General features: G+C 40.0%; 1 protein-coding gene across 2 annotated transcripts in view; it reads right to left on the bottom strand.

Annotated features, from left to right (window-relative positions):
* ptpn5 (protein tyrosine phosphatase non-receptor type 5) overlaps positions 1-15,681 on the bottom strand; it is a 127,771-nt gene that overhangs the window by 55,428 nt on the left and 56,662 nt on the right. For both annotated transcript variants that reach the window (XM_043706133.2, XM_087996703.1), the window contains exons 2-3: positions 11,653-11,850; positions 5,849-5,962 (exon numbers count right to left, since the gene is read on the bottom strand). In XM_043706133.2, the coding sequence (XP_043562068.1) occupies positions 5,849-5,962; positions 11,653-11,820 (282 nt within the window). In that variant the 5' untranslated portion in view covers positions 11,821-11,850. The remainder of the gene's footprint in view (positions 1-5,848; positions 5,963-11,652; positions 11,851-15,681) is intronic.

The following is a 15,681-nucleotide window of genomic DNA, read 5'->3' as shown; positions in this document are numbered from 1 at the left end:
GTTCTTAATTTGAAGAAGAAGCTAAAAGATGCTTTGCATCAATGAAGTGTTATAGTGCAGAACAAGGTCATACAGACCAATGTCTGCTTACCAGCTGTCTGAACATTTTAACTCAGTGCAACATTTAATTAATAAGTACAGCATGCTTAAAATGATGTCATTACTTTCAGAAGTTAGTTCTTAAATCAAGCCATCTTATCTACTGTGCTTGGAATAACTAAGTTTGTTACCCAAAATATCTATTTCTTCCTCAAAACAGTGTAAAATGGGTTACATGTGGTGAATATGAAACAGCATTGGTCATGGAATCAGAGAATTGAAATAAGAGAGGTTGCTTTGCAAATCAGGCACTGTATACTTTTCAGTATAACACACGACAAAGGAAAAACATCGTTCAGAACAGTTCTGAAGAAGGGTCATTCAAAACATTAACTCTGGTTTTAAATAAACACGTCATTGCAGACACATTTAAACTGCTATTATGCTCTGTACAACTTGACCTCAGGATTATTAGGTGACATGGATCCTACTTTTCTTCTCATTTACTCCCACATCCTTTCTGTCCACTTTGCTGTTCCAATACTCCTTGAAGCTCTTCCCATTGTGCAGGCTGACATCGGAATGCAGGCATTTTTGAAGCTGGTGTCTTTCTTGACAGGGTTATTTCAGACTGCTATTGATTGATTATTATTGTTGTTCTAAAGAATTGAGAATTCCTAAGTTCTAAGCTCTGGTGAACTCCAGGTATTAGCTTAAAAAAAAAACAATTATAAGGGTGTGAAGACAGAATTGTTCAAAGTGGACTGGGAAAATAGGTTAAAAAGTAAGGCAAAAGAGAAGCAGTGACAGACATTTAGGGCACAAAACTCTCAGCAAAGATATATTCCATTGAGAAAGAAAGATTATGAGAAGGATATACCATCCATGGGTAAATAAGGAAACGAAAGGTCGTGTCAAATCGAAAGGGGATATCTGCAAACCTGAGATTAGTGGTAAGTAAGAAGATTGGATGCATTTTAGAAACCAGCAAAGAATGCCTAAAAAAGCAAAAGAAACATTGAGGATGCAAGCAAGATAATTAGAGACAGAGCTTTTACGCACACATAAAAAAATGGAATAGATCAAGTGAGTATTGTTCCCTTAGTGGGTGAGACAGGGGAATTAATAATGGGACACAAGGAATGGCAAAAGTGCTGAACAAATATTTTCTATCAGTTTTCATTATAGATGATGTTAAAAGCATCCCAAGGTTTGTTGAAAACAAAGAGAGAATAGGGAGTGCTGCAGACAGAAAAGATTGCTCCAGAAGAAAAAAGTTCATGGTATTGGGGTAACATATTAGCATGGCTAGAGGATTGGTTAGCCAACAGGAAGTAAAGTGTTTCCATTAGGGAGACATGTTGGGGTACATGGATCACAAAAAAACTATCCTTTAGGTATAACAAATGATTGGGAAAGCAAAATAAGTGACATTGCACTGGGAGTGCTGTGTATACAGTTTTGTTATCCTTAACTAAGAAAATATATTCTTGCAATGGAATCGATTCAGAGAAAATTCTGATTTCTGGGATCGAATGTGGAAATATTGAACAAGTTAGGGCTACTCTCATTAGAGAATAAAGAGGTAATCTTACTGAAATAAGAGATCCTGAGGGGGTTTGTCAGGGTGGACCTGAGAGGTTTCTCCCTGCAGAACAGTCTAGAATTAGGGGCAGGGGTTAATGTGTCTCCATTTATAGTGGTAATGAAACAAAATTTTCTTCACTCTGACGCCATTCCAAAATTCTCTCATTTGCTTATTTCCATTCTCTTGGTGCCTGTCTGATAATCATAGATTTATAGAATGGTAACAAAACAGAAGGATACCATGCAATGTATTGAATTCCTGTTAACTCTCTACAAGAAGAACGTAGCTAGTTCCACTCCCCCACTTGTCCCATATAATCCTAGCTGACTAGACGTGGGTTGACAAATGAGTTTGTTTTGACAAAATTCAAGCACATCATGAAGCAATTGCAGCGTCGTGAAGAATTTTATTAAACATCCAAGTCCTTGGGCACAGTCCAGAGACTAGCAATTCACTGTACCAAATGCCTTGATCAGATAGATGAGTGCAGTCGAGTTCCTGGCATTGGTTTTGACATTTTTTTAGTTGTTGTCTGGCTACAAAGCCCACATTAGAGGTTTCTGTGGAGGTCTTAAGCCACACTGTACCTCCAATCAGTTTCAGGAGAATGCAGGGTTTTCCCTGTTATGCATAACAGGAAAGACATCATCATTCAGGATGGTGCAAGGACTTCACTAAAATCAGAGGAGAACCTCTCCTTAATATTTTCATTAGAGTCAAGAATCAGGTCAGGGACAAAAATCATAGGCCCAATCCTAGCACAGCAGGGCCTCGATTGGAGCTCAGCAGACCCCTGATCCAAACAATAGGCTAACTACCCAATGCAAGTTCAGCAGTCCTGAACCCCTAACCCAAACAAAGTAGGCTGCTTACAGCCCCAGACCCCAGTTTTTGGCCTATGTTGGGCCCTGGATCAGGATATGTGTGATGACAGTGACATATTGGTTACCACTAATGAAGTTTCATGAGACTTTTATATAATATTGTGGAGTTCTGGCAGCATATCCAACAACATATACCAGATGGCAAATCCAACTTTGTGAACACAAAGGTTGCTGTCGGCCATAGTTTTCCAGTCAGGGTATGCCACTGTCTGTTCCTTTAGTTACGCTTCCTCAGGAAGCTATGATTTGGAGGTGCTGGTGGTGAACTGGGGGTAGACAAAGTTAAAAATCACACAACACCAGCTTATAGTCCAACAGGTTTAATTGGAGGCACTAGATTTCAAAGTGCTGTCAACCTCCTGATGAAGAAGCAGCACTTCAAAAGCTACTGATTCCAAATAAACCTGTTGGAGTGTAACCTGGTGTTGTGTGATTTTTAAACTTTCGCCAGGAAGATATGTTACACTAAGGGTGTCAGTTCCAATTTGAAGCCTTGATAGATTGCGTAATGTGATTATTGTTCTTCCCACCTCCATCATAACAACACCACTGTATTTCCTTTGATCCTGTCCACTGTATTTGCTGCTCACAATGTGGTCTCCTTTACATTGGTGAGGCCAAACACAGACTGGGGCACCATTTTGTGAAACACCGCAAAAGGAGTGACTCTGACCTCCCAGTTGCTTAGCATTTCCAGAAACCATCTTGCTCCCATGAAAACATTTCCATTCCTGGCCTGCTACAGTGTTCAAATGAAGCTGGAAGGGCAATGCCTCACTTTCCACTTAGGCATTTTCCAGTGTCTAGTTCTCAATATGTGTTTCCATGAATTCAGGTAATGACCTCTTCTACTCCGTTTTCTTAGACCTGCCATCCTCCCTGACTGTGTTTTATTGTATTTTGTTGGATTCGCTCTAAACTGAACATATCCATTTTTCCCTTTTCACTGCTAACATTTACACATCTATCTCTCCTCTGTCATCATCATTGTCTTTGACTTTTGGGCACCCTCAATCTGTTCCACTTGCTCTTCCTCCCACACAGCATAAAAATCACCATTTTCCAGCTTATGTCAGTTCAAAAGAAGAGTGATACCGGACTCCAAATGTTAGCTGTGTTTCTCTCTCCATAGTTGCTGCCAGAATAGAGGTTCTTCAGCATTTTTTTTTCATATTTCCACATGAAAATTTCACTGCAGTGCAAATACACAAACTACTTGAAATGCATGATGCAATCAAGCCCATCAACGATCATAAATACCTGTACACAAGTCAATTCAATGCAATCAGCAGTTTTAAGGATGATGCAAATCCATTTATCGATCCTTCAAGGAAGTGAATTATACATGTTCAGGAGAAGCATCAAGTGGAACTGAATGAGTTGGAGCAAATTCAGAATTCAGAAAGTCAACTATCGCAAAGATGTGTGTAGCATTTCAACATGCGTCTTAAAGTAAGATGCCACCCATAAGAGTATACCTCGATCCTCACTCAGGAGTTCCCGTCTCTTGTGTCTTTTTTCATTTACCGTATCTGAGTTGCAGCACTTAAACCATGAGGGCACCTCAACCTTTCACTTAAACAAGGTATCCACATAAATAACCGACACAAAATTCAATCCTCAATTTTCTAAAGCAAGATTTATTTCCAAACTAGATGCAAAGGACAAACGCTGGTACGTCCAATTACTTACTCTGCCCATGGAGACTGTACCAATCCAGTTAAGGTTGAGAAAATACAGCAAACTTTGTTTTAACTGGCACTCTTGTTAAACTGGCAAAAAAAATGCCTCAGATGCCATGAGGTTTACTGTATCATTCTGTCTGATTATTATTGTTTGTAAATATACTTGTTGGTCAATTGAATGGCCACTTGAAACATCAATAATTAATTCAATTTGGAGTCAATTTCTCCTCAAATACCACAATATGTGAGTAGTCAGTTGAAGGTGCAAGTGTGAATGCTTTCTGCTGGTAAGTTTTACTTAAGACAAAGTTGTATTATTATTTAAGTGATTCATGCTGTAAATAACGTATAAGATTGATGTGTGTATACCCCCTGCATTATGTTTTGATTACTTAATATGTGTTTTTACATTGATTATATAGACCTCTTGATTATCTAGAATATTTGATCAATTGACATATTCCTTGTCCCATAGGTGTCAGATAATTATTGCAAAATAAATGCTGACCCTAAACAATAATGAGGATTTATGACAGTACCTCAGATTCTTTTTTTAAAATTTCCTGTCTCCATATATTCTCAGTTCACAGAAAAAATATCACCACAGAGATTATGCTCAAGAAGGACCTATCCGATTTGTGGCCAGATGACCATCAGTATATCTTCAATTCTCTCAAACAAGTTTTTCAGCAAAATCTTGACTATTGTATACCATGACGTCTTGAGGCGGGTGGATGGCAAAAAGGCCGAGGTATGTATATTTTGCAAGACAAAAATAAAATGACTGCTTTTACTTCAAAAACAACATGGCCTGAATAAACACATCTGGTTATTTGGCAAAAAATTCATCATTGAAACAGATCATGAGCCATTAGAAATGTTCTGCTGCAAACTGCTGATGAGAGCTCTGCCACCATTGCAGCGTTTACTTGTCAATGTGTAAGAACATGAGTTTCAGGTAAGATGTAATGCTCGGAACCAATTTGGCTGCATCTGACACACTAAGCATATTGACCAAGGTATTTCCCTTGATTTACACAGTGACTACAAAGTTGAAGGTGTTCCCTAGATGGATCCCTTACACTTTGTTCTGAGTCAATGTGAACAACTACAACCGTCAACTACTGAAGTTGAGGAATTACAATAAGGGATAGAAGATCCTTACCCAGGATATATTGACAGTATTGTAGTGCTAAAGAAGATGATTAATTAACTGTGGCAATACAAAAACAAAGATGACAAAAATGACAAGTCATTTTAAAGGGCAATCAAATCCAAATACCAAAGGCACAAGCCAAATATCATATCCACATTTCAACAGGCGCACATGGGTTTTGATCATACAAAGTGGCTAAGCACACTCATCTATGTACTAACCAGCAATGAATCATAATATCTAATAACTCATGAGCGTGTGGGAAGAATGCAAAATAAAGCAACCATAGCAGCCAAGGGAGCCTCTACATCCATCAATGTCGCATCCACTTCTTGGATGATTGTAGCAGCAGACACAATCACAGCAAATGGGCAGGTTCACATCCTTGTGATGGATTATTTCTCCAAATTTCCCATTGTTTGCTGACTTAGCCACATAACACGTGCAACCTTCATTGACAAGCATCTGTTAACCTTCATGGTGACATTTCTCATACCTTGGTATCTGGGAAAGCAGTTGCAGGCATCAGTAGGTGTTGCAAGAGGCTGAGGACTTTCTGTCCAGAGGCAACCATGCCATAACCTTGGCATAGATACACAACCCAAAGGACCTGCAGTGGAGAAATCAGACCATTCATGGGAGATAATTATTTACTGTGTTATACAGAATCAATGCATATAGGAATTATTAAAATTGGTAGAACAATGACAATAACGTTTAAATGAGCTACAAACTATTTATATAGTGCCTTTAACATAATGGAACATCACAAGGCACTTTTGACTTGATGGATTTGTGCAATCACAACATATCCTATCATTTTTAGAATTTTCTCAGAAACTCACTTTAGTTTAGAGCAAAATGGTAACTTGACTTGGATAAATTCTAATTTGCTTGACGTGCAAGAAGGGAAAATGTCACACTGATGCAGTGAATGACAGGCTTCTCAGCTTGGGGTTCAGGCAGAATTGAGAAAGCTTCAGACCAGAGGACAAAGGAGCAGAAATTAGGCCATTCAGCCCATCGAGTCTGCTCTGCCATTCAATCATAGCGTTTCAACCCCATTTACCCACTTTCTCCCTGTAACCTTTGATCCCCTTGGCAATCAATCTCAACAGGCACTCCAGGGCAGGTACAGCATGAATTCTATCCAGAATGAGGCTCCTTCTATTTGGTCCCATCAGCATTCCTAAAATACATGTAGCACCAATGTAACTCTATAACCTTGAGATGTATTGAATCTGCTCAATGAATGCTTGATGTTGACTTAGGGTTTCCGTTTTGAAAAGGCAGTCAACTTGCAAGCAAAGAATTCAACATTTTGTAAGGAACAACTTACTCATAGTTAATTGCTAAGTTAGAACATACAAATCAATCAATGCAGCAATGGACATATTTAAAACATTCAATAGTAAATTGGAAGGAAAATCTGTCTAGGGTAAAAACAAATAAGTAAGAAATGGTCAGATTGAGCCAGAAAATAGGAACTGGATGGTGAGAAAGCCAGGTTAAATCAGCGGGATAGGATGCATGTCTTTTTCTGATTACTACATTACTTTTATTGTCAATTCATTGTGGAATAGAGTGAAATTGTTTCACAGCTCAGTAGGTGAATGCTCCTACTGTGTTACTGGGTTTCACACACCAAAAATGAATCAGCTTTGAATTTCAGTTTATCCTTTGTTAATTGATCTGCTTTTCTACCAGAGGAATCTTAATTTGCAGTTCTCTGGTTAAGGAACGCTACATACTTAAGAGTCTTGTGTCACTAATTAATACACAGAATGATCATTGTCGGCAAAGTTTGCAAACAGTTTATCAGGATTCCCATCTGCCTATCAGTGGCATTTCTCAGCTTTAAAATTTCCAGAGTTGTGCATACATGCAACAAGGGTAACTTTAATCAGCCTATTGCTCTGTTATAATGACTAACTGCTCAGTAACCTCGCAGCTGTTCCATTCACAGCCTTTAATGGATTGTTACTGTGATTTCTTTTTCATCCTTTTAAGCTACAGTGGCATAAAGCTCATGTCCAGGGGGGAATCTAGTTCTGATTCCACAGTGTAATATTTAATTCACACCTTGTCTGAAAATCTTGTGATATGAGAATTAAAATCTTATCTGGAGAGATCACTCTTCAGTCTGTGTCTCTGTCTGACTGCTCCCTTGTCTCAGCTCAGCTGCTGCTGAGTCATTCATTCAGACCTTCATTATCTCTAGATTTGACTGTTCCAATGTTCTCCCATCTGGCCACTTATCTTCCCTCCCTATAAACCCAAGGTCATCAAAACTCTGCTGCTTGTGTCCTAACTCACACCAAGTTCTGTTCTCTCATCACTCACTCTGTCTCCTGCTCTAGTAATGCCTCAGTCCCTGATCTCAATAACTAATATGGCCATGCCTTCAGTAACTTAAATTTCTTCCTCTCTTTCTCTCTATCCTCTCTCTATCCTCCTTCAAAAGAAAATGTTGAAACCTATCTCTTTGAAGAAGTTTATGTCATTTACCCCAATATGTCCTTATAATGATCCAATGCCAAATTTTGGATGTTAAAATCCTTCCTTTGGATCATTTCACTATACTAAAGGCTCTATAAAAACACAAATGGTTTTGTTGACTGGACTCTGGTAAATCCCAGCAATGAATGTCGCAACCAGAATCCAGCTTACAATGTGTAGAATGTTTTACAGAATTGGTGGCAGCAAAGAAACAACTGCACAAATAAAGAGCTAGAATCAAACTAATTGAGACATGTATGATGCGTGCAACATTAGATTACATCTCAAAGGAGTATTATGTGAGAAATTACATCTCACATACATGTTAAGTCTTTTTCACGGCTTAGCTGCATTAGGTACTTACTCTCTGAGTGATACAAACAACAAAGTCCAAGGTCATAGGGCGTGGAGCAGGAGTGGACTATTTGGCCTTTCTGGCCTGCCCCAACATCCAATAAGAGCAGGTTGAGCTGACTGTGGCCTTAGCTCCACTTTCCTGTCTATACCTCATAACATGTGATTCCCTTGTCTATCAAAGATCTATGTAACTCAATTTGGCCAGAATAAAATTTAAAAGACACAGCCTTCTGGAGAAGAAAACTCAATATTCTAATGAGCCTTTGAGGGAAAGAACTTCTCCTCAGTTTTGTTGGAAAGGAGACATCTTATTCATAAACTATGTCCCTTGTTTTTAGTCTCCCCGGTGAGAGAAAAAGTCCTCCTGGTATCCTATCAAATCTCAAGAGATTATATGTTTCAGTAAGATCATTTTGCATTCTGTGAAACTCCAATGGAAATTGGCCTAACCTACCGAACCTCTCTTCATAAGATAAACCCTTCATCCCAGGAAAGAGAGTCAAGTGAACATTCTAAAGCAGTATCTTTTTCAAATAACCAAAACTGTACACAGTGCTCCAGATGTGGTTTTGCCAATGCAGCTGTGATAAAACTTCTTCACTTTTATGCCCCATTCCTCTTTCAATAAAAAATACATTCTATTTGCCTTCCTAAATCTGTTGACGTACCTGCTTACTAACATATATTTCATGTATCAAGACCCCCACCATATCACAATATACCACTGATTTCTGCAATGTCTTTAGATTTAAATAGAATATTGTTTTTGTTATTCTTACTGCCAAAATGGACAGTTTACATTTACTCATATTACACTCCATCTCCCAAGTCTTTTGCCCATCATTTAACCCATCTATGTCCCTTTGCAGACACTGTCTCCACTTAAGAATTTACTTTCCCACCCACCTTGGTGTCATCAGCAATTTTAGCTAACATACATTCAGACCCTTCATCCAAATCAGTGATATATTAGTTGAAGACCCACCTTTGATGTGTATTGGACTTTACCTGTTAAAGTCTGTCAACTCTAAAAAGACCAGTTTAACTTCACTCCAATTCCTGTTAGCTAACCAACCCTTTATCTGTTCTTGTATGTTTCCTTCCATCTCATGTGCTGTTATCTCAGATACCGCTACACCTATGATTTAGTACTTATCAAATGATTTGGAAAATCCAAGTACATCACCAGTCTCCCTCTATCTAATCTGAATATTACTTTGTCGATAAATCTGGGCAGACAGAACTATCACTAGAGTAGAGCAAATTGGGACGAAAACCCTGGGTCCCAGCTGGGCCCATAAACAGTGGTGGATGGTAATCACAGCAAAGTTCAACCTGCAGATTCAGAGACCTTCATTCGGAGAATCGAAGGAAAAGCTGGAGAGCCACACAAGGGAAGATCATTGTGCACAATGTGATTTGCAATGACAGAGGGAGATCCCCACACAATATGATTTGCCCAGGCATCACAGCCCCTTTTTTTTGAGGGGGGAGGGAGGGTTGCTGATATTAAAGGATAACTGGAAACCATTTTAATGCATTTCAGAATGGAGCTCCCAGGACTAGATGTCCAACTTCACTTAGATTGCAGTTAGCAGGTGTAGGAAATAGGAAGACTTCACCGTGGCATGGTACAATGATGCATCGAGCCTCTGAACTGAAACCAAGCATTTCCTAGCTTCATTCAGACCTGGGAGCAAATTGCTTTGCCTCTGAATTGATCCTCTCCACACTCAGCATTGGGCAACACATCCATCCCATACTATGAGAGAACTGGGCATAGATTCAGAGTCAGAAAATAACACACTGGAAGCAGAAAATGAGTCAAGTGAGCACATTCCCTAAGCAAGATGGCGATATCATCTTGAAAGCAAAGTATTGCAGGTGCTGTAAATCTGAAATAAAGGGTCACATTAACTAAAATATTAACTCAGGTTTTTCTCCACTGGTGCTGGCTGACCTGTTACTTTGAACACACCTCATTCTTAGCACTTACCTCATTCCTCTATGGCTGTGTGCAGGCAGGAGTTGGATTTAAACTTCCTTTTTATTTGTTTGTTGGATAAGGGCATCACTGGCTGGACCAGCATTTATTGCACATCCCTAATAACCTAGAGGCAGTCATGCGTTGGCCAGACTTCCTTGCTAAAGAAAGGACATTAGTGAACCAGACGAGACACCTGGGAGCAAATTGACAATGGTTACTTGGTCACCATTAGCCTGAGATTCTGAATTGCTAGCCCAATGAAAGTACCAATACACCACTGGCTCCATTCTGGAGCAACGTCATTTGTTTGAAACAGCCATTTTACATGCAGCATAGACAGCACAACTGAGCCTGACCATGCTAACAGTACTGTTCCCAACTGAGCACATCACCAACCAAGGGACTTTTAGAATAAAGATCTTTATTCTCTTTCTCACCTACTGCGTGCTGGTGGCAGTAATTCCTGTATCGCAAACCATCATGTACCTCTTACTCATACTCCTAGTGGGTATGTCCAAAACTAAACAGGAGAGAGCGGTAAAAATATAAAGAGTTGTAAAAGAAGAAAAGATTGAGGAGAGGGAGGTAAATCTATTACATTCTTACATTGATTTGTTTGCTTTGTAGCAATTCTGAGGGTAATTGCAATCTCTTAGCCTCAAACCTCTGAACATGGGATAATTGAAGGTGAACAGAAAGCAGAAACTGGCTGACTGCGATGATGTAGCAAGAAGGGGGTGCAGATCGATGCTGTCAGTTTCCTCTGCTTTTGCAGTGTTTTTTATTTGTCCTCTTTCTCTGAAATTCCCAAATAATGTGCAATGCTCTGTTGCAGCAACTGATGACTGCTTACTTAATACCCAGCTACTTCGGCCTTATTCTCTGATTTTCCATCCATATTGGTTATCACTGTTATTTCTGCTTTATTGGGTGTATCGTTGGTGCTTTTACTATCTTATCAATACTTTTAGAGATATTATTGCCTTGTTACCTATGATTGCAATAATCGAATGCTACTAAACCAACAATTATTTATTTCATTCACAATTAATGCAGTGATATACAGACATCATTCTCCATGACTATCAGCACTATTATCATATGAATAATCCATGTCCTTATGTTTAGTTTTGTCTGACTAGCAATATTTTGCTCTTAAGGTTGCTTGCATCTACTACTCTGGTCTCCATAAAGGTCACCAGGCAACAATGGCACATTGTGGATATGCCCTACGAAGCTAACCTCCATATAAATCTAAAAGATATCACTTGATCATAACCAACATTAATGCTTTTAACTGCATTTATATCCATCCCTTTGTTCAGTGGACCATATAATGGATATTGGATAGGTTATGACAGATGTAAAGCAGAAGTACCACTTTGACTGATGTCATGTTTGACATCAAGTGTTTTGACAATACATTTGATGATTTGCATCCCTACCCAAAGACTTACCAGGATCTGGGACAGGACACAGAGGAGGACACTGTAGCTTGCCCTCAGACACACTCTCTTCATCCAACCCCATCGATTCTCCTGGCTGAGCTGCAAAGAATTCTGGGATTTCTCTGGATTGGCCACCTCTTCCCCCTGGGGGCTGCATTGTGTCAGAGCTCCCATCATTCTTCGCTCCTACCAGTGCCTCAAAGCGACCTGCAAATATAAACATGAGCAGGATGAAGGTGAGAGTTAATCAGGATACATCCAGAGTGACCAGCTGTTCTTCCCACTCGATGTAAAGGCTTGATCTATGCGGCTGATTGTGGTGTCTCAATCCCTACTGGCAGATGCAGGACTGCATTCAACAGTCATGGTTTATTCATTGTGAGCTGCTGCTTCTTTTGGAAAAAAAAGTGAACCCACACACGAGTGGGAGGACGAATCACTGTACGCCGTTGAGCAGTAATGGAAAATTTTACAACAAGGTGAAGGCAGGCAGCCAATGACTGGCAGAATTGATGGCAAAATGCAGTGAAAAAAATGATGTGAGAGAGAGAGAGAGAGAGAGAAAGAAAGAGAGAAGCAAAAAGAGACCAGGAGAGGAAGCAAAACAATACTGATGTTAACAAACAGACCCCGGGAAAGAAAGAACTGCATAAATGCAGAGAATCATGAACATGCAGAGGGATGAGAAATACCACCAGAGGAGATGGGTACAGGAAAAAGTGAATGAGAGAAAGAGCCATAGTAAATCAAGATAACCCATCAGAAGTGTCGACATTGGTAACTAAAAATCTGGAATAAATTGGGTGATGTAATGAAATTATATGATGTAATGTAATTGGGTGATGTAATGACATAATGATGCACTTACTTGACCATTTGCAGAAAATGCTAAAAATTAGCATACATCATTTATTTGCATACATCATTTATTTGCATACATCATTTATCAGCTATTGTTCTAATAGCAGGACAGTGGCTCAGTGGTTAGACATTGCTGCCTTACAGTGCCAGGGACCCAGGTTTGATTCCACCTTCGGGTGACTATCTGTGTGGACTTTACACATTCTGCCCATGTCTGTGTGGGTTTCCTCCGGGTGCTCTAGTTTCCTCCTGCAGTCCAAAGATGTACAAGTTAGGTGGTTTGGCCATGCTAAGTTACCCAAGGTATCCAGGGATGTGCAGGCTAGGTAGATTAGCCAAGGGAAATGCAGAGTGACAGGGATGGGGTGGGTCTGGGTGGGATGCTGTTTGAGAGTCAGTGTGGACTTGATTGGCTGAATAGCCTGCTACCACACTGTAGGGATTCTATGATATACAGCAGCTTGACAAAACATTCAGACCTGGATTCTCAGTTACTGTTAACGTAAAGAGCCCCAACAGCAATTTGAATGGGTGCTTTGTCACATATATTGTAAAGGCAGGGTGACCTCGGGGTGACACACTAAAAGGTTCACTGAGCTTGTGTACAAGTGGAGGAAAAAAGTGCATTCTTAAAAAAAACGCCAAGCCTCATGGAAAGGATGACTATGGTGAGTGCTATCAATAACAATTGCACGATCTGAAACAAAAAGGACAATGTGGTGAACTTGTAGAGACTGCTAAAGTAGGTCTACACAATACCTCACTATCCAAAATAGCTACCCAGTTATGTTACTGATATTGTGTCATTTAAAGTCATTCGCACCACACACCAATATTATTGCCCTGTCCAGAGAGCTGCCACAATTTTCTAAAATTCAAATGTTTCCAATGTGTGGCCATGTTGGAACAACTAACAAGTGACACCATCATATTAAAATGTTTAAGTGCTTCACACAGAAAATCCTCCAATACAACTTTCTTACATCATGCTGTAATGGAACAGACTAGATCCCCTTAAAATATTTTAAGAAGGTAGCCTAGACCCTGTCTGTTTCTTATTTGCGTGAGGTGCTGTGTTCCCAATGCAATTCAATAAGTCAAATTATTTAAGCAAAACACACTTTATTCCAACACAACAGTTAAAATATAACAAAAGAAAGAGGAACTTGGACTAACTTAACTCTTCTGGAAAGCTTAATAGAATAATAGATACAGCAAATATTACTAATTAACTATTCCAATATAGTAACTTCCCATAAACGCACTCCTTGGCAAAAAGACGAATTCAGAAGACAGATTTTCTCACATACAATGCCAGCAGTAGGGAGAGAAACCCTAGGTTTGAACTGTAACAAAGGGGAAAAAATAGCTTCTACTTATTCATGACTCCAGCAGCTTATGCTAAATCTAAAAGCTGAAAAAAAAGAAATCCTGAAGTGTAAGAGCTGGCCACACTCATCCAGACTTCTTCTATTGTTCCAACTTAAAAAAAAACAAGACCTCACAAGCTGTTTATGTTACCACAGACTGTTCAGTACCTCTCATTTAATCACTTTCTAAATAGAAACCAAGACAAAACTTAACTGGGTCAAAGGTAGAAGACAGAGGATGGTGATGAAGGGTTGTTTTTCAGACTTGAGGCCTGTGACCAGTGGAGTGCCACAAGGTCAGTGCTGGGTTCTCTGCTTTTCATCATTTATATAAGTGATTTGGATGCGAGCATAAGAAGTACAGTTAGTAAGTTTTCAGATGACACCAAAATTGGAGGTGTAGTGGACAGCGAAGAGGGTTACCTCAGATTACAACAGCATCTTGACCAGATGGGCCAATGGGCTGAGAAGTGCCAGATAGAGTTTGATTCAGATAAATGTGAGGTGCTGCATTTTGGGAAAGCCAATCTTATACATTTAATGGTAAGGTCCTAGGGAGTGTTGCTGAACAAAGACACCTTGGAGTGCAGGTTCATAGCTCCTTGAAAGTGGAGTTGGAGGTGGATAAGATAGTGAAGAAGGTGTTTGGTATACTTTCCTTCATTGCTCAGATTATTGAGTAAGGAGTTGGGAGGTCATGTTGCGGCTGTACAGGACATTGGTTAGGCCACTGTTGGATTATTATGTGCAATTCTGGTCTCCTTCCTATCGGAAAGATGTGAAACATGAAAGAGTTCAGAATGTTGACAGGGTTGGAGGATTTGAGCTATAGGTAGAAGCTGAACAGGCTGGGGCTGTTTTCCCTAGAGCATCGGAAGCTAAGGGGTGAACTTATAGAGGTTTACAAAATTATAAATGAACTTGATTACAGATTACTTACAGTGTGGAAACAGGCCCTTCGGCCCAACAAGTCCACACCGACCTGCCGAAGCACAACCCACCCAGACCCATTTCCCTACATTTACCCCTACACCTCACACTGCGGGCAATTTAGCATGGCCAATTCACCTAACCTGCACATTTTTGGATTGTGGAAGGAAACCGGAGCACCCGGAGGAAACCTACGCAGACACGGGGAGAATGTACAAACTCCACACAGAGAGTCGCCTGAGGCAGGAATTGAACCCGGGCCTCTGGCGCTGTGAGGCAGCAGTGCTAACCACGATGCCACCGTGCCGCCTACATGGATAGTGTAAATAGACAAAATCTTTTCCCTGGGGTGGGGGAGTCCAGAACTAGAGGGCATAGTTTTAGAGTGAGAGAGGAAAGATATAAAAGAGACCTAAGGGGCAATTTTTTCATGCAGAGGGTGATCAGTGTATAGAATGAGCTGCCAGAGGATGTGGTGGAGACTGGTACAATTGCAACATTTAAAAGGCATTTGGATGGGTATATGAATAGGAAGGGTTTGGAGGGATATGGGCCTGGTGCTGGCAGGTGGGACTAGATTGGGTTGGGATATCTGGTCAGTATGGATGGGTTGGACCGAAGGGTCTGTTTCCATGCTGCACATCTCTATGACTCTATGACAACTCTTAAAGGCACAGCGTTGTCACAATACATATAAACTTACTAACAGCCAGAAGAGGCAGGTGCATTTCATTGCATGAGCTCTTTAAACTGCAACATTTCAAAATTACTCTTCTTGCTATTGTCATGATGGTATGAAGTAAAAGAAAGTTGTTTCAAATTGCAAAAGGTCCATGCACATCAAAACCTATATCTCCTTTCACTTAGGAGGAGAAAG

Source organism: Chiloscyllium plagiosum, unplaced genomic scaffold, assembly GCF_037043375.1.
Source record: "Chiloscyllium plagiosum isolate Xiang-an unplaced genomic scaffold, Cpla_swu_hap1 HiC_scaffold_18, whole genome shotgun sequence".
Lineage (NCBI taxonomy): Eukaryota > Metazoa > Chordata > Chondrichthyes > Orectolobiformes > Hemiscylliidae > Chiloscyllium > Chiloscyllium plagiosum.
Note: the sequence above shows the minus strand (reverse complement) of the source record. Positions and strands in the feature narration are given on the sequence as shown.